At 41.7% G+C, this 27,313-nt stretch overlaps 1 protein-coding gene across 1 annotated transcript; it reads right to left on the bottom strand.

Moving 5' to 3' along the window:
* Positions 1–53: 53 nt before the first annotated feature.
* LOC121025733 (WW domain-binding protein 11-like) lies at positions 54–20,508 on the bottom strand. The gene is made up of 4 exons (XM_040468430.1): positions 19,888–20,508; positions 7,289–7,291; positions 5,564–5,575; positions 54–86 (listed from the first exon to the last, which is right to left on the bottom strand). The coding sequence occupies exons 1-4, from the start codon at positions 20,506–20,508 to the stop codon at positions 54–56; spliced, it is 669 nt and encodes a 222-aa protein (XP_040324364.1).
* Positions 20,509–27,313: the final 6,805 nt, after the last annotated feature.

Here is a 27,313-nt window from a genome sequence, read left to right as displayed (position 1 = left end):
TATAAGTTCTGGCTCTTGGAATAGTCTGTGCCTAGTATAACCTCATATTCAGCTTAGTAAGAAAAATTGTATTCCACCTGGCCAATCTGAAAAAAAGACCACAGATTAACAGGATAAGGTCCTATGCTTCATTGAAGGCTAAAGAAATAGACCATGAAGCTCCAATGTAACACAATGCCCTGCTGAGAGGCAGTCTACCATGGTAGTTAGGAGCCAAAATGCTGGAGCCAGATGGCCTGGGTCCAGCTCCTGGCTGTGCCCCTTTTTAGCGCTGGGTGACCTGGGGCAAGTTGTTTAACCTCTTTACCCCATTTGCCACAATTCTAAAATGGAGGAAGTACTATTACTACCTGTTGTGAGGACTTGTGTGAGGCTCAAATTAAGCTGATCTCACAAGCTCTGGCCATTATAAACTTTAGTTTTTCAAAAGAACCAAGCTTAATCTCTCACCTTGGAGTCTAACACGTGCTTTTCCTTCTGCCAAGGACATTCTCTTCTCCCTTTTCCTGGCTTCCTTTAGGTCTTAGTTTAAATAGCACTTTTAAAAAGCCTTCCTTACCTCCCCACGTTACGTCAGGTGTCTCTGCTATTTGCTCTGTGGGCACCCATACAGCACAGTACTTAAACTTGTTCAAGTTTCTGTTCCCTTGCTGGGCTGTAAGCTCCTTAAAGGTAGAGGTCATGCCTGTCTTGATCCCCACTATAATCCACAGGACCTAGCACAGTACAGGTACACTGTAAATGCTTACCAAATAGTTTCTGGATGAACACGGGATGAATTAACAAGTCCTGCTACACAGAAGGGAAACTAAAGAATAACTTCCAAGTTAAATCTTTCACTCTTAGGTAGATGTGTATGCCTCTTCAAACCTGACCTATATAAAAGCGCTTCCCCCCATACAACTGAGAAGCTTGAAATTAAACACAAGAAGTGCCATATTCTGACAGAATACACACTTAATGCCCATTTTGGATAGGAATCAGGACTTCATAAGCAGACCAAATAATAGTCTATTCGGTGTGTTTATTTATTACTTCTTGACTAGTGTTCCAAAGCCTTTATTTAAATAGGGATTATCACTGCAAAGTTATATAGCTAGTATATGAAACCCAGCTAGTATAATGAAACCCAGAAGTGCCATTGGCATAGGTTGGGAGAAGAAAAGGAAGGGGAGACCATGAACATGGAAATGCATAAAAGAAAGGGGAAAGAATGAAAGTATTTGATACGTTGGAGGGTGGTAGAGAAACATGAGCTGTTCCTCTAAAAGGCACCACTGGGTGGCACCTGTGTCCCTGGCCATCCAATACAGATCTGCAATTAGAAGACCAAGCTGTCGGGCTATCTTGCAGAGAGCTTAGGTTGAATGTTCAGCAGTCAATTTTGAAGGGGGAGTGTGTGAACACTCTTGCCTGACAAAATGTGTCTGCTCACCATTCTAAATGCAGGCATACTCAGTAGAGTTAGAGGACAGGGATTCTCAGATGAATGAGAATGAAGGAGGAGAGCGGGAAGGGATCAGAATAACCTAGAAAGCTTTTTCTTTTCTTTTTTTTTATTTTGGAGAGAAACAGCATGCATGAGCAGGGGAGAGGGGCAGAGGGGAGAGAATCTTAAACAGGCTTCATGCTCGGCACAGAGCCCAATGCAGGGCTTAATCCCATGAGCCTGGGATCATGACCTGAGCTGAAATCAAGAGTCGGATGCTCAACCAACTGAGCCACCCAGGTGCCACCTGCCCACCCATTTCTTTCTTTTTTTTTTTTTTAGAAAGCTTTTCCAACTATTAGGCTGACCCATATAAAACTGCCAATAGTCAAAACCTGTTGCGTTAAAAAAAACAGCAGTTTCAAATGATTCAACCTAATACACAGATATTTAGAATCACTCGCTTAATGAGCCATTGTTACTGAGACTAGTGTCCTATTTCTCAGGTTTATGGACAGGGCATTAAGAACACATGCATAGTTTGGCCTTAAGGCATGAAGAATTAAGCTCAGAAATGGAAACAACAAAATGTCTTAAGGGTAGGGAATAAATTAAACTATGTTAAAAGCATTAGATGAGGAAAAATGTAAACACAAAAAATGCTATATTAAGTGTAAAAAAGCAAATTACAACACAGTTTGTAACTTGTCTCTTAGGGAAATATGAATAGTTTTTTTTTTTTTGTAGGGGGGGAATGTTCTATAGGGAATATATTCTCTATAGAAAAAAATATGGAAGGATGTGTATTAAAAATATCAGTAGTTGTCTCCTTGTAGGGGGATTACCCATATTTTGTCTTTTTATCTAAACAGGTTTTTTACAATAAACATGTGTAACAATTTCAGATCCTGGTACAGAAAAAAAAAAAAGACTGGTAGAAAAACTAGAGAAATCCAAACAAATTGCATAGTTTAGTTATGAGTACTATACCAATGTTACATTAAATGTTAACATTAAGGGGGAGCCAGGTAAAGATATACAGAACCAGTGAACTATGTTTACAAATCTGCTGTAAATCTAAAATTGTTCCAAAATGAAGCACTGTTATTTTTTAAAAATAAGCCATCTAGTAACATCACATTTGAAAAATCTAGAAGAAAAAATGCATTTGGTTAAGAGATCCTGACATATAAACAAGAATATGTTGTAATAAAACTTCTTTGACAGTAAGTCCCTATGCCCTCTAGCACGACAACAGAAAGGTGTGAAGATTATTACACCACATGGCCTCTCCTGAATATGATAGTGATGTCACCCTATTGTGCACAGACTCACTGATGCAGGAAACAAATGGTTCAGTCTCTCTTTTCTTTGATTTTATAATCATCATTGCTGAAAACTAACCACCATAATAACATTTCTATTTGAGTAAAGTAATCAAAAATACATATAGCCGGTAACAACCAGTTTCCTTTGTAATATTTTTTTTAATTTTTTTTAACATTTATTTATTTTTGAGACAGAGAGAGACAGAGCATGAACGGGGGAGGGTCAGAGAGAGAGGGAGACACAGAATCTGAAACAGGCTCCAGGCTCTGAGCGGTCAGCACAGAGCCTGACGCGGGGCTCAAACTCACAGACCGTGAGATCATGACCTGAGCCCAAGTCGACCGCTTAACCGACTGAGCCACCCAGGCGCCCCTGTAATATTTTTCAAAACCTAGTTTCTTAAAACCTGGGTGGTCACAGGTGCATGCATATTCATCTGTTCAAAAACAGATCTGTTCAAACATCTGTTCAAAAAGTATTCCGTGAGCATATACTCATGGAGCTCACTATTCAATAGATAATATTGTAAGTGGACATTAGACTAACACTGAGAGCAGACATATAGGTAGAATCGGAAAGGAGGGTCGCCTATGAGGCAACCCTTGACCCTATAATAATGGCCCAACCAGACAATTACATACTTTTTTAAAAGCTAATAATAATAGCTACCCTCTGTCCAGTTATGTATGTATTACTGCTTAGGTATTCATTGGCTTGCCTAAAATGTACTTTTTAAAAACTTCTTTCAAATACTGGGGCAAGGAAAAGTCTGCAAAGCCAAAACATGAAAGCAAGGTTCTGAAAAACACTCAAGGAAAATGCAGAGCTGGAAAACACAAACCAGAAACTGAAACTCCAGATCGATTTCACCTCCAGACGACTTGCCAGCTTTTACAAATGACACTGCCTTTTGGCTACACCACTACTCTGGCAAACATAAAATTTGGAATAGGCTAGTTCCAGTGTGGAACATATCTAACAGAGGTTTTATTACTTGGGAGGTTTCATTACTTAAGAATTTAAAACGCCTCAAAGTAAGGAAATTATGCACAGGATGAGATCTGCAAAAAGCATCTCAAAAACAGATTTAAAGGGGCACCTGGGTGGCTCAGGTGGTAAAGCATCCGACTTCAGGTCATGATCTCACAGTTTGTAAGTTTGAGCCCCGCGTCAGGCTCAGTGCCGCAACAGCTCAGAGCCTGGAGCCTGCTTGGGATTCTGTGTCTCCCTCGCTCTCTGCCCCTCCTCCACTCGTGCTCTGTCTCTCTGTGTCTCTCAAAAATAAACATTTTTTAAAAAATTAAATAAAACAGATTTAAAGAGAAGCAGCAGGGCACTAAAAACTCCCAAGGAGAGCAGAGTCTTTCTCCTATCTCCGTGAAACACTACTGCTTAAGGAGGGGTACTATGTGTCATATAAAGGTCAGCTAAGAAACTTGCTATAAGGTTAACAGCGTTGATATTTCCTACTAACAGGTACTGCCATTTATCCCTGAAGCATTTAACTTGTGCTGCATCTGCAATGTAATGTGCCTATAAGACACCCTGTTGCAATTACTTCTGAAACATTTAATCTAAAATATATCATTTTTTAATGTTTATTTTTGAGAGAGAGAGACAGAGAGAGACCGAGCCTGAGTGGGGGAGGGGCAGAGAGAGAGGGAGACAGAATCTGAAGCAGGCACCAGGCTGTGAACTGTCAGCCCAGAGTCCAATGCGGGGCTTGAGCTTACAAACCACGAGATCATGACCTGAGCCGAAGTTGGACGCTTAACCGACTGAGTCACCCAGGTGCCCCGCTTTTTTGTTTTGTTTTGTTTTGATGTTTAAAATATATCAGCTTTAAACTAGGTTATAATTCAATCCTCCTTTAAGCATCTGTAACCAATCTGAGCAGCAGTAAACCATAAGAAGGCAGTTTGCTTTTGTATGTACATGGGCCAATCTGCTGCTTACTCTTCCTCAAAAGCAAAACCAAGGTCAACCCAGAGGAAGGTCTGAAAGCAATAGCTCTCTGTTACTATACATCTTCGGGTCTGATACTTATGTGACAGTGGCTTACAGGCCAAATTTTTAAAGAATAAGAAAAGGGATTATCCAAGCACTTCCAACACCTCTAACTTAGGGTTTCCAGCGTTGCCGTGCCTGTAAGTAGAAGAGGAAGGCAATGAGGTTCAGTGCCTGGTGCCAAGCCCAGGCAACATCCTGCTCTTTCAACAGCGATGGGGCAGTGCCGGTAAAAGCAGGAAAAAAAAATTTTTTTAAGGTCTAGCAATAGCAGAACGTGGCCCCAGACCTGGCCAAGTACCAAAGTCAACACAAATTCTAAAAGTTCAGAACATCATTCCACAGAACAATTCTATGCAACCCAAATATGTAACTATGCCACTCTGAAATGTCACTGATTTTCTTTCACACAGGAGGGAGAGGTCAGCAGCAGAGGCAGCAACAAATCTTAAGAACTGATTTTGCATCCTAAACAAAGTCTGAATCACTCTCCCCAAAGCAGAAGAAACTTTTTCTCATGATTTCATCACAAAATGTTGTAACATCTAGAGGAGAATGGACACAGAAAATTACCTTAGTGGTACATTAGAAAAGTAGAAATCAAGTCCAGGTTGAGAAACAGTTCTTTCAGCCAAAATTAGCTGCTTCAAAAGGAATCGCTTGCGTATGGCTGACAGATGGTAACTAGACATTGTGGTGATCATTTTGCAGTGTATACAAATGTCAAATCACTATGTTGTACACCTGAAACTAACACAATATTGTGTGCAACTCTAAAAATAACAAAATAAAGGATACATCTTTGATTACCTACTCAATGAAACAATAATCACACCTTTGAAAAAAGACAAGACTTTTGTCTCAATTGTGCAGATTTCCACTGGAGACTGTGGTATCACCAAAATAAACACAGCAGGGCTTCTCAATATACTCTTAGCTTAAAGAACCCTATAGGCTACAACTTGTTTTTAAAATATGTCTTTAGAGGGAGCGCCTGGGTGATTCAGTCGGTTAAGCATCCAACTTCGGCTCAGGTCATGATCTCACGGTTCGTGGGTTCAAGCCCCACATCCAGCTCTGTGCTGACAGCTCAGAGCCTGGAGCCTGCTTCAGATTCTGTGTCTCCCCCTCTCTTTGCCCCTGCCCTGCTCACACTCTCTGTCTCTCAAAAAATGAATAAACGTTAAAATATATATATTAAAATATGTCTTTAGGGGCGTCTGGGTGTCTCAGTTGGTTAAGCATCTGACTTTGGCTCAGATCATGACCTCACAGTTCATGGGTTTCAGCCCCAGGTCAGGCTCTCTGCTGACAGCTCAGAGCCTGGAGCCTGCTTCGGATTGCATGTCTCCCTCTCTCTCTGCCCCTCCCCTGCTTGCTCGCTCTCTGTCTCCCAACAATAAATGTTCATTTAAAAAATTTAAAAAATAAAATAAAATAAAATATGTCTTTGCAGCACCAACTGAAGTTGAGATCCCTGGTTTTCAAACCTTAAGGTACACTCTGGGTATAGATCATATATTCACTGCCTCCTCCCACTCCTTTGGCAATGTCCGAGTATAGCAGCCACCTCCTCTTTCCTGCCTGCGGTGCCCTAAGTGACAGGTCCCTTCACTCAAAGGCGGGGAGGCAGATGGCCAATCTTCCCCAGTTGAGGACAACTAGAAACAAGATTGTACATAAGCACTTTCACCCTAAGAGGTTTAAAAAACTGCCATCTTCAGGGTTAGGGGCTTGTTGAGAAAAAGATCAGCTGTCTGAAAGTTGTGTTAGTGTTAGGACAGCTCTCCCATTTCACCAAATGTTATCATTCAAGCATAGGCCAATCACTCTACACAAACATTTCATGTAACCAAAGAACAAGGACATAAATGCAGGCTACCATAGAGATGAGAAAGGGAGTGGGTGACTATCTGGGCACTGGTATGTCTTTTTCCAAGGGCCAGGGTGCCATGGTTATGGCAGTCTCCAGGGTGAGCCCAATGCTTATGGTTATGGCAGTCTCTAGGGTGAGCTCACTGAGCTAGGATTCAAGACAGCCAGCAGGGCTGTGTCATTTTCAGCCCACTGAAAAATCTGTATTCCTGGGGTCAAGAATCATCCCTCATTCACTTCTACCCACCCAGTCCCCAAAGAAATGCTGTGAAAGTGAGGTGGGGGAATTCTATTTCAAAACAGAAATTAAAAAAACGAGGCAGAGGTTTCATGAAGATTTCCATTTTGCAGCTGTCTCTTCTAAAACTACCTTAAAGGAAGGCGCCTGGGTGGCTCAGTTGGTTAAGTGTCTGACTCCTGATTTCAGCTCAAGTCATGATCTCACGATTCTGGAGTTCGAGCCCCGCATTGTCAGGCTCCACGCTGTTAGTCTTGGGTGTGTGTCTCTCTCTCTCTCTCCCTCCCTCCCTCTCTCAAAACAAACTTAAAAATAAAACTCCTTTAAGGGATACCACTTGTAAAGAATAAATTATTTGGGGGATATTTCCTAAAGAAAGCTACTGCCCTGCAAACATTTTAATACTCAACAATCTCTTGGTGGTCAAGAGAATATTAAAATTATTTAATTTATATACGTATATAAATACGTATATAAATTAAAAATCTGCTTCCACATAAAAATCCCGGGCTCTATACTTGGCACTAAAAACAAACTCTAGGAATACAAAAATTTCTGGGGGAAAATTTAGAGCTGTACAACATCCTTATGAGTTCAATCATTTTTCTTAAAAATGTGTAACGTAACTGTATTTGAATGGATATGCCAATGCTTACACTTCTATTTGGGGAAATAAACACCACATAGCTTCCCATCTGCGGCTTGCTATAATTCACCAACAGTGAGCCTGAACCCTGCACCTTTTCTAATTTCCATAAAACTACTTGCTTCACAGAAATTCTAATGGACTCCTGGTAAGGAACTGCCTGGGCACCAAGGGAATCCCAAATATTTTCCCAAAGACTTTAAAATATCTTAGACCAACCCTGCAATTGACCAAATGCTGAAGGTTTCTGTGGCTCCAGGTATGAGAATACTGATTTCCCTGGTCTGCTTTTCTCTTTTCTGCTCTACTTGTCTGAAACACATTCAGCTAGTTCTGCCCAGTTTGACCCCTTGGTCCAGTTGTGATTTTTCAACTCTTCTTTTAAGCTACTTCTTAACTTAGTTATCTTCAGTGGTCATGTGGAACATAGAATCTTTTACTTGGAATCACCCCATGAGATATTGGTGAGGGTCCTGTCTTCTCTTCTGTGTTCAAAGCCACAACTGAATTTTAAGCCCGTTGACCAAGTTGCTGTTTCCTGTGTGAGGGAAGTTTGCAGTTTTCAGTTCATTTGAGAAGCAGAAACAACTAACATATTCTGGGCATAGTGATGATCACCATCTCAACAGTAAGAGCTCTGCTCGTTTCTCCAGATTTTCTTTTATGACTCATCACTCAGGTACCCCAAGGGGAGTGGTCCTTCAAAACTCTGTCATTACTTTTTTATAGCATTAAAATACGTTAACCACATATTAAAGGTAATAAACAGAATACCTAAAACAGTAATGTTTCCAACACCCTCTGTAATAGCCGAATCTTGCAAGCTCCCCTCTCGTTAATCAAGTAATAAAGAATGTCTATCCTGACTCTTGTGTAAAATCTGCTACCCTGACAACCCCGATGACAGAAAAAATCCTGGTAATGCAAAATCAGTTTCCAAAAAGCCAAGATGCGCAGCTTTCGAGAACAGTGACGCTGTTCCGATCGCCATAACAAAAACACAAGCAGGTACGCTGTTGGTCTTGACATTCATGCTATTGTCTATGGAGTAGACTCTTCTTCTGGTACTCTACTGCATTCATTAAAAATGGCTAAAGTTATCAAAAAGTATTCAGTGTAATGTAAACTAAGGTATTTCCACCTCTAAATCCACAGCACAAACCCGGAAGAGGTTATAAAGGAACCTTCGATGGATGTGCTTAATTTTTTTTTCAACGTTTTTTATTTATTTTTGGGACAGAGAGAGACAGAACATGAACAGGGGAGGGGCAGAGAGAGAGAGGGAGACACAGAATCGGAAACAGGCTCCAGGCTCTGAGCCATCAGCCCAGAGCCCGACGCGGGGCTCGAACTCCCGGACCACGAGATCGTGACCTGGCTGAAGTCGGACGCTCAACCGACTGCGCCACCCAGGCGCCCCTGGATGTGCTTAATAAGTGCTTCAGGAGGACATGAGAGAGAATGCATGACATACTTGACCAAATCAAACTTGATCCTCCAACACGGTTCTCATAATATTCAATTTTATATACCACAGACTGAGATGCCACAGAGATTCATGCTGCTACAGATAACCTAGGCTTTCTTCACCTTTATAGGTTGTAAAAGAATACAAGTGTGCCCACACCTTTGCCAAAAATTAGAGCAGCTGGGTGTTCTATGAGTCAAAGCAACTGTTCAAGCTCAATTTTAAAATCCTTATTAAAACCAAACTCCACCGAAGACAGATTGCTAATGACATTTTGATATATCACACACTTACACATCATTACTAGTAACTACAATTTAAAGAACCTGTTCATGGTTAAATTCAAAACAGAACTGAACTGGTTCAACATCGAGAATTTAAGTGTTTTTTAATGTTTATTTATTTTTGAGAGAGAGAGAGAGAAAGACAGAGCGTAAGTGGGAGAGGGGCAGAGGGAGGGAGACACAGAATCCGAGGCAGGCTACAGGCTCCAAGCTGTCAGCACATAGCCTGATGCAGGGCTCGAACTCATGAACAGTGAGATCATGACCTGAGCCAAAGTTAGACGCTTAACTGATTGAGCCACCCAGGTGCCCCAACATTGAGAGTTTTAAAATTCCTTGGTTAGGGGCGCCTGGGTGGCGCAGTCGGTTTAGCGTCCGACTTCAGCCAGGTCACGATCTCGCGGTCCGGGAGTTCGAGCCCCGCGTCGGGCTCTGGGCTGATGGCTCGGAGCCTGGAGCCTGTTTCCGATTCTGTGTCTCCCTCTCTCTGCCCCTCCCCCGTTCATGCTCTGTCTCTCTCTGTCCCAAAAATAAATAAACGTTGAAAAAAAAATTAAAAAAAAAATTAAAATAAAATTCCTTGGTTATTTGTGCTTTTTTTAAATTTTTTTAATGTTTATTTTTAAGAGAGAGAGAGAGAGCGCGCGCGCGAGCGCGCGCAAGTGGGGGAGGGGCATAGAGAGGGGGAGACACAGAATCCGATGCAGGCTCCAGGCTCTGACCTGTCAGCACAGAGCCTGACACAGGGCTCAAACCCACGAACTGTGAGATCATGACCTGAGCCAAAGTTAGACGCTTAACTGATTGAGCCACCCAGGTGCCCCAACATTGAGAATTTTAAAATTCCTTGGTTATTTGTTTTTTTAAAAAATTTTTAATGTTTATTTTTAAGAGAGAGGGACAGAGTGTGACCAGGGGAGAGGCATAGAGGGAGACACAGAATCCAAAGTAGTCTCCAGATTCTGAGCTATCAGCACAGAGCCTGACGCAGGGCTCAAACTCAAAAACTGAGATCATGACCTGAGCTGAAGTTGGACACTTAACTGACTGAGCCACCCAGGTGCCCCTTGGTTATTTGTTTTTAATTTTTTTAATGTTTATTTATTTTTGAGAGAGAAAGAGAGAGGGAGACAGAGAGTGAGTGGGGGAGGGGCAGAGAGAGGGAGACACAGAATCTGAAGCAGGCTACAGGCTCTGAGCTTCCAGCATAGAACCTGACGCGGGGCTCAAACCCACAAACCATGAGATCATGACCTAAGCCAAAGTTGAACGCTTCACCGATTGAGCCACCCAGGCGCTCTAAAATTCCTTGGTTATTTACTTTTGGTGACCACGGATTTTTTTTTTTTTTTTGGTAAGATTATAGTTTGCCCTAGAAACCAGTTATTTTAACTGGAACACTATTTACATGGCAGTGTTTTTCTTTTCCCAACAAAATGTCTTTTTCACTTATTCGTAACTACCAATCATGAAAGATGCTCACAGAATAATGCCAAGTTGAAGAAAGCAAATTACAGATTGGTATATACAGCAAGAACCCATTCTTGTATAAAGACATGGTTGCACATGACCATACACATGTGCATGTGTGTGTGCAAGTGCCCATACATGTGTGTACACAGTTTTGTGTGCACAAGCATATATACCCAAAAGTTGATAATAGATCTCTCTCTGGGTATGGAATTACAGTGATTTTATTCTTTATACTTACACGTTCAGTGCAGAAAGTTAGAAAATACAAATAGTACTTTAACAAAGAAAGAAGTTACCCTAAAAAAAAACAAAAACAAAAAACAAAAACAAAAACAAAAAAAAACCTCTGTGCTCACTAAACACAGGGCACTACATTTCTAGTACAGTGTCATCGTATAATGCATAATAACGGGATCATAAGTATCCTCCAGTGTGTAAATGTTCCATACTATTATCTGTATAATTACTATCAAAATAGTAATCACAAAGTTAGAAATTCACTAGAGAATTGTACAGGGTGAAAAATAAACATATCCCTTATACTGCCTTTCGTTAGCAACACTGCCTTTTCCCCCAGAGGTAACTACTCATGGTATGTATCAATCAGACCTTTTTGTATTATCCATACACATAAGGAAGGTTCTGTTTGCTTTTAGAAAAATGGAATCACGGTATATGAAGGGTGCAGACTCCCTCCTTCCCCTCCCTCCTTTAACAACGTACTTTGGAACTCCTGTGTCAGTTTACATAGGTTTGAAGGAGTTTCTTTCCTTCAAACACCCTATGGTATTCCATAGAACAGCACATTATTTAAATCATTCCTCTATTGACGGATATTCAGGTTGCTGTTAAGTTTTCACTATTATGACCAGTTTCAGTGAAACCTTATACATATCTAGTTTCCTAACAGTATTGCTGCATCAAAATATACCGTACATTTTTTTTTTAATTTTTTTTTCAACATTTATTTATTTTTGGGACAGAGAGAGACAGAGCATGAACGGGGGAGGGGCAGAGAGAGAGGGAGACACAGAATCGGAAACAGGCTCCAGGCTCCGAGCCATCAGCCCAGAGCCTGATGCGGGGCGCGAACTCACGGACCGCGAGATCGTGACCTGGCTGAAGTCGGACGCTTAACCGACTGCGCCACCCAGGCGCCCCTATACCGTACATTTTTTAAAAAATATATGTACATTTTAAAATGAGAGGATTTGGGTATTTTTTTATCAAGAAGCCATACAATTTGTACTCTAAGTAACAGTGTATGACAGTGCCCATGTCTTTGCTAAAAGTGGATATTATATTTAGTTTTGCCAATGTATTTGGTGAAAAGTGGTTTTCATTTCCTTAATTACTAGAGGGAATTTGAGCATCCTTTTTCTTATTCATCATTTTTATTTCTTTTTCTCAGAAATGCCAATTCATAACCCTCTGCTACTTTCTCTAATGTGTGCCTTTTTCTTATTGACTTGTAGGAGCTTTTTATATATAATGGATATTACATTGTAAAAGTCTTTTTCATAATAGGTGAAAGATTTATGTGATCTGAAGAGAAGAAAACAGAGTATATAGCAGAATCCTTTTAATCTAATGTTATTTAGTTAAATAGTTAATCGAAACAGTTGATTAATCAAAAGTGTCAATTAAAATAAACAATCATAAAAATATGCACATGACAAACATTTCATCTTCATTAGTAGTAAATGTACACCCATCAAACTTTTTAAAAAAAATTTTTCTATGTTTATTTATATTTTGAGAGAGAGAGCACAAGCTGGGGACGGCAGAGTGAGAGGGAGACACAAAATCTGAAGCAGGCTCTAGGCTCTGAGCTGTCAGCACAGAGCCCGATGCGGGGCTCAAACTCACGAGCTGTGAAATCATGACCTGAGCCGCAGTCAGACGCTCAACCAACTGAGCCATCCAGGAGCCCCCAACTCATCAAACTTTTGACACAGGGCCAGGAGGCCAAGAGGCCAAGAGGTTTTTTTTCTTTAACTCCAGGCCCACTGATTGTAAACATTTTTAAACTGAATTCTTAGAAAATGTAGAACTTCAAAGAATTTAAAAGACACTTACAAAGCACAATGAGAGAAGAAACACTTAGATTTTATAATTTTTTTATATACATCTTTTATCTAATCTTACCCACACTTAACTGAATGGTAGTAACTTGCTTTCATCAAGTCTCCAAAACACTGGATTTGTTTTGTTATAATGACTTGAATGTAACTATCACCCAACTTCAACAATTATCCACAGGTGCTGACTTTTCTTTCCTTTACCACTGGATGCACTCCATACTTCCACCCCATCCCCCCAGACATCATATCATTTCATCTGTGAATTTTCACAGGTTAAGTATCAATAGCATTTGTTCTAATGGTAGGTCCTCAAGCATACTGGCACACTAGAGACCAACCTACTAAATCCCAAGTGTTCAGTGCAGTGTATTTTACAAAGGAAATGAAGAGCATCATGTAATGTGGTAGGTCAGTTAAGAAGTCAATTAAAGTTTCTATCGCATATGTAAATGGTATTTTCCCCTAGTCTGTCTCTTACATTTTAACTTTGTTACAGTTGTCTTATGCTTTCCAGAAAAGCATTAAATATACAGTTAAAATTTTAAACTACACCCTTAATTTCTTTCTGTATATGATGTGAGGTAGGGATCCATTTCTTTCCAAATATACGGCCAACTGTCCTAACTCAATTTCCATTTTCAACATCACCCACAGGGTGTTTAAAAAAAACAAAACTAAAGTGTCAATTTCTAACGGACAAAAGAAAGCTATGCAAACAAAACAGTAAACCAACAGTCTAAGTTGAGCTTGATAAGATCAAACTCCTATGTATTTAAAGGTTTAGGAGCCAGAGCAACAGCACTGCTGTACCAGGCTCTGTCATTACCACTCTGGCTTACAGTTAGGATCGCCAAAGGACATCACAAAAGGGATGGACATCTCTCTGAATCTCACGGGTTGCCCTACCTGAAAATTTACATCACAACGAAATAGCCCACTTAACAAGAACAACAAAATCAACTTTCCCAACCCTCTGTCCGTTCCTTAATGCTGCTCCTGGACCCAAAAGCCTTGTAGACATAGGAAAGAAAATGAATACACTCTTCTGAACCACAATTTCCCATAGAAGTGTAACTAAAAAGTACTAAAAGACAAGGTGAAGTTTGTTAAATTTCCTTTATAACTCAGAGATGGGATAATTTAGAAGGCTGTTTTATCTCTGGGCAAACTTTTTCTGGAAAAGACCAGAGAGTAAATAGGCTTTCAGAGCCATACATTCTCTGTTTTGACTCTGATGTTGCATTTTGAATGCAGCCAGACAATACATAAATGAGTGGATGTGAATGTGTTCCAACAGAAGTTCATTTATAAAAATAGGGTAGGATTTGGACACCAGCACTGTTTTGCCAGCCTTTGCCTTATACCAATGATTGACCTTTATCAAGTAGGAATCCACTACCCTAGCTATCTACTCTTCTGAGCAAATATGGTGACACTGAAGAGACAAGTAATAATTTCAGTACCACCTTACAGAAATAAATACTCTCAAAATTAATCACTAGCCTTTTCCTGTAACTTCTTCTCATAATTTGAGCACATCCATTTTTCAAAGTATCAAATTGTAAGTCACCTTAAAGCTAATGCTTATTTTTAAACAAAACGCGGGGAGCCTGGGTGGCTCAGTCGGTTAAGTGTCCGACTTCGGCTCAGGTCACGATCTCGTGGTCCGTGAGTTCGAGCCCCGCGTCGGGCTCTGGGCTGATAGCTCGGAGCCTGGAGCCCGTTTCGGATTCTGTGTCTCCCTCTCTCTCTGCCCCTCCCCTGTTCATGCTCTGTCTCTGTCTCAAAAAATAAAATAAAACGTTAAAAAAAATTTTTAAACAAAATGAACACTAAGTGGCTACTATACAAGGAAAGCAACAGTCTAGACATACACATTCAAAAGTCTGGTATTCATTATTCTGAGAATCAACAGTGAGTATAAAAAGCCTCTTAAGTATATGGTCATGATTTGTGACCTCACTACTGAGAACATAGAAGTGAACTTTTAAAGTATGTTTAAATGAGAGCCCAAATTTGTTCTTTGGATCACTTAACAGAAACCTTGATTTAAAAACCATACATACTCTTTTACCCAGTTTTAATTTAGAAAGTGAAACCAAAAATCGCCTTGGCACATCTGCATCTCTTTAATTTTAAAAGATTAATTTTAACACTTCACAGCCTGGTTGAGGCAGAAATTATATTTTCAAGGCACAAAAGATGGCAGCCATTTTAATATGGCAAGAGCATGTGTGAGAATGTATTCACACTCGAAGCCATCAAGGCAACTTATTCACAGAATGCATTTGAGCTCCAGGATTGCTGAAAAGGAAAACTGTTTACACTGCTTACAGAAATACTGAGTGTTATGCAGACCAGCAAGGAATAAAATTAAGGGACAAAGGCACACCAGACCCCTGGACACCCAAGGCACCATCCACAAAAGGAAAAATTGATAAACTGGACCTCATCAAAATGAAAGGCTTTTGTTCTTTGAAACTCCCTGTGAAGCAGATGAAAGACAAGCTATATAGACTGAGAGAACATATTTGCAAGCCACGTACCTAACAAAGGACTAGTATTTAGAATATATAAAGAACTTTCAGAACTCAACAGTAAAACCAAAAACAAAACAAAAAAATAAATAAATAATAAATCCAACTAGAAAATGGACAAAATATGTGAGCATACATTTCACCAAAGAGGATACAGAGATGGCAACTCAGCACATGAAAAGATGTCCAACGTCATTAGCTATTTGGGAAATGCAAATTAAAACTATGACAAGATATCACTAGACAGCAATCACAATGGCTAAAATATAAACTAGTAACCACAGCAGCTGGCAAGGATGAAAAGCATTCATTCATACGTTGCTGGTGGTAATGTAAAGTGCCACTCTGGAAAACAATTTGGTAGTTGCTTTTAAAATGAAACATACGGGGCGCCTGGGTGGCGCAGTCGGTTAAGCGTCCGACTTCAGCCAGACTCCCGTCACGATCTCGCGGTCCGGGAGTTCGAGCCCCGCGTCGGGCTCTGGGCTGATGGCTCAGAGCCTGGAGCCTGTTTCTGATTCTGTGTCTCCCTCTTTCTCTGCCCCTCCCCCGTTCATGCTCTGTCTCTCTCTGTCCCAAAAAAATAAATAAACGTTAAAAAAAATTTTTTAAATGAAACATACAGGTGCCCGGGTGACTCAGTTGGTTAAGTGTCCAACTCTTGATTGGCTCAACTCATGATCTCATGGTAGTGGGATCGAACCCTGTGTCAGGTTCTGTGCTTGGCATGGAGCCTGCTTGGGATTCTCTCTCCCTCTCCTCCTCTCCTGCTCATGCTTGTGCGTGCTCTCTCTCTCTCTCTCTCTCTCTCTAAATATAAATAAAAATAAACAAATAAATAAAATGAAACATGCAACGACCTTACAACCAGCAACTGCACTCTTGGGCATGTATCCCAAAGAAATGAAAACTTATGTTCACTCAAAAAGCAGGACACAATTGTTCACAGAAGCTTTATTTATGATAGGTTAAAAAGGAAAAAATAAAAATAAAAAACCATGAACCAACCAGATGTCCTTCAACTGGTGAATGGTGAAACTGGGGCACATCTACACCATGGAATAGGACTCAGCAATGAAAAGGAACTGGATACTAGAGTCCCTACGTGAATCTCCAGGGAATTACTCTGAGTGGAAAAAAAGCCCATCTCAGAAAGTTACATACTGTCTGATTCCATTTATATACCATTCTTGAAATGACAAAATTATAGGCATGGAAAACAGATTTGTGGCTGCTTGGGGCCAGCGAGGGAGGTGGACTGCTGTGGCTATAAAAGGGCAACACCAGGCATCCTTGTGGTGATGGAACTGTTCTGTATCTTTACTGTGGAGGTGGTTACATGAATTTACCCATGCGATAACACTGCACAAAACTAAATACACACACCCAAATGACTGCATGTAAAACCAGTGATCTTTGATTCAGGTGGATGAATTGTATCTATTTTTTTTTTGTAATTTTTTAATGTTTATTTATTTTGAGAGAGAGTGAGCAGGGGAGGGACAGAGAGAGAGGAAGACACAGAATCCAAAGTGGGCTCCAGGCTCTGAGCTATTAGCAGAGAGCCTGACGCGGGGCTTGAACCTACCAACGGTGAGACCATGACCTGAGCCGAAGTCGGACGCTTAACTGACTGAGCCACCCAGGCACCCAGAATTGTATCTATTTCAGTTTCTTTGTCATGATATTATACTACAGTCCTGCAGATGTTACCACTGGGGAAAATTAGAAAAGGGGTATTATTTCTTACAACTGCATGGGAATCTACAGCTACCTCAAAATGACCAGTTAAAAGACAAAGAAAAAGAATATATAAAGCCAGCCAGTGATAGGAGCGGAAAAATAAAGCTTTTATTTTTGCTAACATCTCAGGAATTGAAAGTCAAGGAAGGGGGGTGGGGAAGGAACACCAAGAAGAGAATCTACAATACAATCATCTCCTCCTCCACTATGGGGGTTTAAGTTCCCCCAGGATTTTGTTTATGTCCCTGATTTGAATGTTCTTGTTGTTAATAAATATAAACTGTATATACATCTATCTCTTCACAGCCCCACCACAACCACCCCAGACTATAAACTCACGAAGAGGGTTTTCTTAACCATCATATCCTGGTGGCCTGGCACCAAAACCAGGGACAGCTGAAGGAATGAGATAAGTTCAATGAGTGATAAATGAATGAATGAGATGCCAGCATATTCTTTAAAGTTCCTAGTCAAATACAGTTACAAGGCAGTATGTATATATTCACTTTCAAATTTCTAAAAGACATGAATGTTTTTTAAAAAGTGTTCTATGCACATGTTTCACTTGCAAGCAGAAGTTAACAACACCCAACTTTTGTAAAATGCCTCCCAATTTATAGACTTCCACATATACTCATTTGATAAGATAGGTTATGAATTATGCACACATAAATTGGAGCAAGCATATACAGATGTTTGAGAAAAACATTCTCAACAACTGTTATAACTAAGGACTTAGGCCACAATGTTAGTGCTGCTTACATCATATAATCATATATCTATCAGTATAGGAACAAAGAATTCAAATTGGGAGACTTATGGCTCACTCTGCCAACCATCAAGAGGCTTTTACGGATGCAAAAACCAAGACAGGTTAGGTGACTTGTTCAAGGTTATACAATTGGCTAGGGCTGGATTCAGAGCCTCTCCAGAGTCCCAATTCATTTCTCCTCTTAAATTGAATTGGGCAAGACTCTCTTATCTCCACCCATCCCACACCTACCCAAAACACAAACAAAAATGTTAATCTGAATCATTAATTTTTTAATAGGGTTTTTAGGGGAAAAGCTTTTAATTGTTGCAGTGCACCTTCCCATGGATGTTTAAGTGTCAAATTCCTTCTAGTATCAGAACAATATGGTACTTTATTCTATGGTGCAAGTATACTAACGGTGTGATGTTTCATCCTCCACCCAAAGAAAGGGTGGAGAGGGTGTTAACTCCAACAGGAGTCTTACATGTCTCACACGTTAGTAGCTTCAATCGAAAAAGAGAGCTATTTTATAATTCAAGAGGCCTTATGCTATAAAAAGCTTGACTGATATCCTCATTGACAGTCCTGTAATTGAATCTTCCATTGCATGCTGCCTTAGGTATCAAGAACAGTTAAAAGTATTAGAGGCAGAATAAAAGAAAAACTAGGGGCGCCTAGGTGGCACAGTCGGTTAAGCGTCCGACTTCAGCCAGGTCACGATCTCGCGGTCCGGGAGTTCGAGCCCCGCGTCGGGCTCTGGGCTGATGGCTCGGAGCCTGGAGCCTGTTTCCGATCCTGTGTCTCCCTCTCTCTCTGCCCCTCCCCCGTTCATGCTCTGTCTCTCTCTGACCCAAAAATAAATAAACGTTGCAAAAAAATTTTTTTTAAAAAAAGAAAAACTAAAGTGACGAGCAACTACCAGGAAATGGGACTTTAATTAGGTTAAATCTCTGTTACGCAGCAACATGTAACTAAGCATGAATTTAGAGGTCCTAGAATCAAAACACTAGAGGAACCTTATTTGTGCTCTAGTTCAACATCCTCATTTTTGCAGATGTAGAAACTGAGGCATTGATTAAGGACTTAACCAGTAAAGCAGCCTACTTACTTATTCAGCAACTCACCGTCGTTTCTTGGAGCCATGGCTGATTTTTTTTTTTTTAAGGTGAGAGACTATAGCAAAATTAATTTCAAGAGGGTGGGGAAATGCCTTTCAAGGAGGAGATGCTGGAGTGCGGAGAAAATATGACGTCCTTTTTAAAATATGTAACCCCTTGATGGGGGTTAGGCAATGAATCATATTCTCCTCGATTTTTCTATGTGCTATAGACATCAGCCGCAATTCTTTCTGTAGGGTCCTCAAATGAGAGGAAGAGGAAGTGAATGAAGCTGATGCTAAATATAAGGCATTCATGAGGACAGGGATGTAGACAGAACGGGGGGTGGGGGGGGGGGTAAAGAGCACGCTTCTGCTAGAATTCAGCCGTTTTCTAACGCACCTAAAGATACGGAAGCCAGGAAGAGCTGGGAAGGCAGGGCATCCCTCAAATCCGAAGGGCGGATGCTGCTAGGGCCAGAGGGACCACAGAGCACTCGGAGACAGAGCGACCCCGAAGGGACAAGATGGAGTTGAGGTCTAGGGGCGCCCTAAGGTCGTCTGGAGGTCTGGCAAGCACTTGATGTGCTCCTTCGGAAAGGGTAAAGGCAACGCACAGTAAGCCCGGTCGGGAAGATGCTTCTGGCCCTCGGGGGATGGAGGACGGTGGGTGGTAGGAAGAGAAGAAGGCAGGGCTCTCGAGGACCCTGGACTTCGGAGGAGAAGACACAGAGACCCCCGGGAATCTTCCCAGCACCGGGAGGGAGGCGGGCGGGTAGATCGGCCGGGCTCCCAAAGAAAGAGAGCCCATTCCGGGAACTGGGACGTCCCCTCCACCTCCGCGGGGCTCAGGTGCGGGACGGCGGCGCCGCCGGAGCTGGGGCCCCTACCGCGACAAGGGTCAGCAGCCGGGGCTATACTTACCGGAGACGCGGTCCACACGGCGTCTTCGCAGCCGGCCAGCGCCTGGCACCCGGGAAGCCCGCGGAAAAACCGCGTGGCCGCTAGCGCTGGGGCGAGGAGGGGCGCGCCACGGAGGCCGGAGAAAAAGCCGCAGCGGCCCGCGCGCACCCGGACGGCCGGCGGAGGCGGGACGAGGCGCGGCGCGGCGCGAGCCCGGAAAAGACGCGCCCGGAGGGGCGGGCGGAGCGGGGGCGCGCGGTGGTGTGGCTGAGCCGGCCGAATCGCGGGCGGCCGACGTCTCGGCCCACCCACGCGCCCGCCTCCGCTCGCCCCGGACGTCAGCCGAGGAGGCGGGGCCGAGAGGGCTTCCCGAGGCGAGGGAGGGCGCTGCGGGCGAGCCGAGTCGACTAACGGCTCCTCGCTGGCTCGCCGCAGCCTCTCGCTCTGGCTTCCGAGTCGCCGGGAGGGCGGGCCGGCTGGCAGCGTTATCAAGTGTGTTTTCGGAAGGGCCTGGAGCCTATCCGATTTCAGCGAGGTCTGGGGCGCGCCCATCGCCCGCACCTGTGCTGGCTTCCTAGGACTCAGCCCCAGGATGAAAGATCCCCTCGGGTCATCTTCCAGCTGCCCTTTACAGATACTCATCTTTGGACCTAGCCTCTCTTTCTTCTGAGGGAGATCCTATTCTTTCATTAAAGGCATCCTGCTCCTCCAAGCCTGAGCCAATGCCCTTGTTCCTTTCACCTCGCCTCTCACTGGGTTAAGACCCCAGCTCCCTCTCGCTTATGAAATACCAAAAGAATGGGGAGGAGGGGGGTTCACTTTATGTCTTTCCTTCCCACCGTGGTGTAATCTCAAAAGAGCCGACAGCTGATAAGGGTCACCGCGGCATTTTGACATTTTACTGGCCATGATCGTAGCTCATGAGCCAGTCCTACAAAGACCGTTCCCAAGAGATTCAAGAAATTGCTGTTAAAAATAGAATTCTGGTGAACTGCCTCAAGACTGCAAAAGGGACAGACCATAATTGTAAATGAGCCATGACAAACTGCAAGAATATATCACCAGAAGAAGTAAAAAGCACCAAAATTCTTCCAAGCTCCCTGATGCATAATGGAGGACTAACTTCCTCTTCCTGCTAGCAATGGACATTTCATTTCACTTACTATTTCCCATCTTCCCATAGAATTACTTGTCACCCTACAGGCTAGAGTCATTGTTAACTTTACCATGCATCCAGATCATCTTGGGTGCTTGTTAAAGTATGGGTGCCTATAGCTACAACCTCCGGATACTCTGTTTAAGATCTGAGGGGGACTGAGAAATTTTATTTTTTAATAAGCATCCCAGGTCACACCATGGTGGTTGGAGGCCAACATACTTATTCTGAACTGGGATTACTCAGCCAATTTCCAACAGGCCGGCCCACTTACATTTAATATGCCTACAAATATTACTACGGCAATCATGAACTTCCTTTTTCGAGATTGACCTAGAAAGTTCCGGACTTCAAACGAATTTCTCATGTTTATTTTATGAGACCTTGTTGCAATAACAGAAATAAGTAATAATTTGCCAGCTATATAATTCACTGGGTGTCTGCAGTATACAGAGCCCTGTCATCCATAGCAGGGTTAACACAAATGAAATATAAGGAATGATCATCCCTGCCCTCAACAAATTTAGTGTCTAGTCATGAAATTAAAACACAGACACAGGACAGACCCAGTGTAGCACGTAAGTCAATCTGTTGGACCAAGAAGAAAAAGAACTTATAATTAAAGAATACTTTGGTCCATTTCCTTCACTACCTATCATTTAGCTCAGACCTCTTCAACTAGGTAATCTCCTCTGAACACTGAGTCCTCAGTTTACTGAAGTTCCTCCAGCGTTACAAGGTAAAAAGGAAACCCTGAAGCTATCACGTTTTGTTGGTATGTATGAATTTGTATACATACATACCTGTGCATATGCATGTGTGTATATATGGATATAGATATATTTATCAGACCAAGAAACTACTTGAATGTTTCAAGATCTTTATCACTTACGTTATTCATTAATACAGACAGTCCTGGCTACCTTTATCACATACCAGATCTCCCTTTCTACGGTTAACCACACCCAGGATGAAGCCGGAAGAAGAGCTACAACTCCAAAAAGGAAATCAAGTGTATCCATACTATTTCTAGCTTTCCTTTCTCACTCCTTGAAGGTCCAGGCAAAACCTTGTTTAATTTCTTGTCATCGGAAACCCTCAAGCTTTCTTACCCAGGAAAAAACATTCCTCCCCCCAACCCCCCCCCCCGCCACTGCCAGCTGCCTGACATTTTAGAGAGAACATTTGCACGATTGTTTACTAGCTAGGAAGACATGGGATTATTACCCCTATTTTACAGGTGGAGAAATAGATGCAGGTTAAATGACTTGTCCGGTCACATAAGTAACTAGTAACAGAGCCTGGATTTCCTAACCATGGTTCTCACATCTCCTACACTACTGCCTTTGTGACTACATGAGGTTTCCTGGGTAGTAAGTCCTCCCCAGAACTACCAATCAAATTAGAAACAGAAGAGACAAACATATGGAAATGGAAAACACAGTGCAACTGACAGATTCAAAATACAACATCAAAAGCACTTAAAAGCATGAGAATTAGACTGAAGCCAAATGGAATTTAACACGGCAGCTCTCTTAGCAGGTACCGATATTTAGGCCTTGCTCATTTTACTCTCCTGTAACAAGAAGCTGAAAGAGATAGCCAAGCCGCTCCTGGCATTAGTTATTTATGGAAGGGCAGAAAACAACGTTCTTCATGGACTGTGTAACAAGCCTTTGTGTGTTAAACATACTTCACAGGTTTGTAAAATAATAACTTCCTCCTGTGGCCCAACTACACGCAGCAGGACTTTATCATAATATTTGCATAGACATGTTATGTTTTGTCATTAGCGAGGCCTTGTTTTTTTCAGGCCCCTAACGAGGCCAAATACTGTCTTCAAAGGTATGTCTTTAACAACTGGTAAAATCAGAAACCTAGACAAGAGATGATCTTACTGTGAATATCCCAAGCTACTGCATTCAAAAATGGTCAGCAGTGTAGTAGCTAGATCTAAATGTTATCTTTCGAGAAAGGATTCTTTCATCTTTTTCAAATGATGATTTCTTTTCATCCTGGCATATTGTACAGGTGTTTATATGAACTGAAAAATTAAAAAAATAAACATTAAAAGAATTTTTAAGTGAATTCCTATCCCCTCTAAATAAAAGCCTCCACAGTGTCCTTGCAAATTGCTTTAGCAATTCCTTCCCAAAAGTGGGTGGAAAAAAAAGAACAAACTATTCAGATTATCTGTAAGGCCAGAGGCAAATGAAATGGGCTGTGGTCGTCATCAGATCTGCATGGAAATTACCTTTAGTATATTTTTGCCCACTTTCTGTAGTGATTCTAGCCCGATAAGGTTAGGGGGAAAGATGGGTCATCAGTATCATAACTCACATTCAGTCCGTCTTCATTTTCCTCTCCCTTTCACATACAAGATTAGATTTCATCTCCCATTCTTAAAAGACAAGTCAAATCGCAACAGCATTTTTTAATGTCCCTTACTCAGAATCATTGACTACTAGAGCCAGGAGGCCACTAAGAGGCAGACTAACAGGACTGAAAACCACATGGGCTTTGGACCTGGACCAAACTAGACCAAGTTACATAATCTCTTCAAAGCCGCCTCATCTGTAAATTGGGGATAATAATGGTCCCTCATTCATAGGACTCTTCTGAGGGAGGTTAAATGAAACCATGCCTGTAAAAAGCCTGGTTTATGGCAAGTGTGGAGAAAATGGTGGCTATTAATTACCAAGTTTGACCTCCTCATTTTACACGTGAGAAAAAAAGGAAGCTGGTACCAAAACTCACATCTCTCCATTAGACCACACCCGTCTTTCTCCAGATTCTCCTATTTACTGGCTGACTTTCTTTAAAGCCAAGGGCGAAATTCCTTAAGTTTCTACAACCACCACCTTCACTTTTATTTACTAAATCACCCTCTGACCTCCAGGCTTCAATCCTCTAAATATACCCTTTGCTAGTGCCTTCTATGAAATGGACAAGCCCCTTCATTATACCTAGATATTCATTCTGCTTAAACCTTGAACACTTACTCAAAGCATTCCTTCTCCAAACTAAAATGCTATAATAAAACTGTCTCATTTGAGCGCCTGGATGGCTCAGTCAATTAAGTGTGCCACTTCAGCTCAGGGCATGATCTCGAGTTTCGTGAGTTGGGAGCCCTGTGTCAGGCTCTGTGCTGACAGCTCGGAGCCTGGGGCCTGCTTTGGATTGTGTTCCTCCCTCTCCCTCTCTGCCCCTCTCCCCTCCCCCCAAAAATAAACAAACATTTAGAAAAAAATTAAAAAACAACAAAAACACTGTCTCCTTCACATGGAACCCAGTACAGGCCAAGTTATTGTTATTAAAATGAAACAGCTTTAGCAACACTTTTAAATAACAATGGCCACCAGGTATTAAATACTATGTGCCAGACACTGCCCCAAACACTTTGCACTTATTATTTCATTTTACCCTCACAATAAGCTTATGAGGTAGATATATTACTATTTCAGGGGAACATGTGCATATCACTGAATAATGAATATTTCACATACCCAGCTCATTATCACATAAACCCGTCTAAAAGACAAGCAAGTTCTCATGTGGGAGCATTCTACTTCTATATTAGGCACAGGGGGAACCCCTCCTATAAAAAGACACTTAAAGCAAATACCTTGAAGGTGAACTCATAGATTTTGAGAGTCACTTTTAGCTAGGTTATGTATCTAATCCAGACTATCTATACGGACAGCTTTGAGAATCAGGGTCTAACCTCAACTTTCTGCAATCTCATCTCAATAGTATTTATAAAAGAATTCAACAAATCCGATTTTGTTGCCACTGGGGAAAATATTAGGTATGGCAATCTAGATCAGCATATGAATTAGTTCTCTCTTTGTTGAGCCATGAAGCAAATTAGGCCTTATGTAAAATTGTCTGAACTGTTTGTAGCGATAAATTGCTGTCCACAGACTAATACATTCCTGAAAGGCTATTTTTATTTTTTTAAGTTTATTTATTTGTTTTGAGAGACAGAGAGAGCATGTGTGCACCAGAGGGGGAGGGGCACAGAGAGAGGGTGAGAGAGAGAATCTTGAACAGGCTCTGCAGTGTCAGGGAAGAGCCTGATATGGGGCTTGAACTCACGAACCTTCAGATCATTACCTGAGCCAACATCAAGAGTCAAACACTTAACTGCCTGAGCCACCCAGGGTGGCTCAGTCGATTAAGAGGCTGACTTCAGCTCAGGTCATGATCTCACAGGTGATGAGTTTGAGCCCTGCATCAGGCTCTGTGCTAATAGCTCAGAGCCTGGAGCCTGATTCAGAATCTGTGTCTCCCTCGCTCTCTGCCCCTCCCCCACTCATCCTCTATTTCTCGCGAGCGCGCGCGCGCTCAAAAATAAATAAACCACCAAAGCAAACTTTCACACAGTAAGCCCCAGTTATCCACTGATTATCTCTTTATTATTATTTTGCTTATAAAAGAAGTACATGTTTGCTTCTTTTGTTCAAATAGAAGTTCACAAAGTAAAAGAATCTCTGATCCTGCTCTATGGAGATAATGACAGCTATGAGCAATCTGATACATATCTTCCCAAATGCACATATATGGTCACAAATACTTATTTTTTCAAAATGAGAATATATTATACACATTGCTCTGCAAATTGCTTTCATCCACTTAGTATATATTACAAACATCATTCCATGTTATTATATTTGTATGTAGATATCTAAATAATTAGGCCCCCCCCCCTTTTTTTTACTGCTACCCAGAATTCCATAGTTCAGGTGTACCATAATGTATTAGCCATATCCCTATTGATGAACATTCAGGATCTTTCCCTAATTCTTCACAATACTCCAATTAATATCCCCATGCATGTGTCTTTGTGTATTTGTTCAAGCATCTCTATATAGTTGAGCCCTGTAAGTGGTAATGATGCTGGGTCAAAGAGTATGTGTATTTTATTTTATTTTGTTTAAGTTTATTTATTTATTTTGAGAGAGAGAGATAAAGCAGGGAAGAGGCAGAAAGAGAGGGAGACAGAGAATCCCAAGCAGGCTCAGCGCTGTCAGCTTGGAGTCCGCTTCAGGGCTTGAATTCAGGAACCTTGAGATCATGACCTAAGAGGAAATCTGGAGTCAGTCGCTTAACCGACTGAGCCACCCAAGTGGCCCAAGTATGTGCATTTTAAATTTTAAAAGATACTGTCAAGTTGTCTTTTAAAAGGACCAAACCTGGGGCGCCTGGGGGCTCAGTCGATTAAGTGTCCAACTTCGGCTCAGGTCATGATCTCACTGTTTGTGGGTTCTAGCTAGGCATCTGGCTCTGTGCTGACAGCTCAGAGCCTGACCCTGCTTTGGATTCTGTGTCTCCCTCTCTCTCTGTCCTTCCCCTGCTGTCGCTCCCTCTCTCTCAAAAATAAACATTACAAAAAAATTTTTGAAGACCAAACCAACTTACATTCCTACTTAGAGTATATAAGAGTGCCATTTTCGTCATATCCTTAAAAGCTTTGAATAGTATCAATCTTTAAAAATCTTGCCAATCCAGGGGCACCTAAGTGGCTCAGTCAGTTAAATATCTGACTCTTGATTTCGGCTCAGGTCATGATCTCACGGTTCATGTGTTCGAGCTCTGCCTTGTGTCAGGCTCTGCACTGATAGCCCAGCATGGATAGTGAGGAGCCTGCTTGGGATTCTCTCTCCCTCTCTTTTGGCCCCTTCACCATTCATGTGTGTGTGCACGTGTGTGCACTCTCTCTCAAAATAAATAAACTTTAAAAAATAAATAAATTAAATAAATAAAAAATAAAAATCTTGCCAATCCCACAGGCAAACAATGCTATCTCATTATTGTTTAATTTCCATTCATTAAAATGTTTGAGGGCTGCTTGGGTGGCTCAGCCAGTTAAGCATCTGATTTTGGCTCAGGTCATGATTTCATGGTTCATGAGTTCGAGCCCTGAGTCTGGCTCTCTGCTGTCAGCCCACTGTGGATCTTCAGTCTCCCTCTCTCTCTGCCCCTCCCCCCATTTGCTCTCTCTCTCCTAAACTTTTAAAAAAGTTTGATAATCATATATATTTTTCTAAAAGTAGTAACTATTCATTACAGAAAATATAGAAAACACCAAAAAATATATAAAGAATGCTCTTTACATCCACAATTCTGCTTCCCTGAGTGAGCCACTAGGAATATTTTGATGTATTTTTACCAGTTTCTTCTTATGCATATTTTTTTCCAAAACTGGAACCATTCTATACATTCAGTTGACCCTTGAACAGTGTGGTGGGAGGGTAGGGGTGCTGATCCCCTGTGCAGTGGAAAATCCAC

The sequence above is a fragment of the Herpailurus yagouaroundi genome, unplaced genomic scaffold, assembly GCF_014898765.1.
Source record: "Herpailurus yagouaroundi ecotype Mexico unplaced genomic scaffold, PumYag 67700, whole genome shotgun sequence".
NCBI classification, from domain to species: domain Eukaryota; kingdom Metazoa; phylum Chordata; class Mammalia; order Carnivora; family Felidae; genus Herpailurus; species Herpailurus yagouaroundi.
This window is presented reverse-complemented; position numbering and strand designations above follow the sequence as displayed.

Bases quoted from the DNA above. Each gene is read 5' to 3' on its own strand.
- LOC121025733 (XM_040468430.1), bottom strand. From the start codon at position 20,508: ATGAGTATCTGTAAAGGGCAGCTGGAAGATGACCCGAGGGGATCTTTC.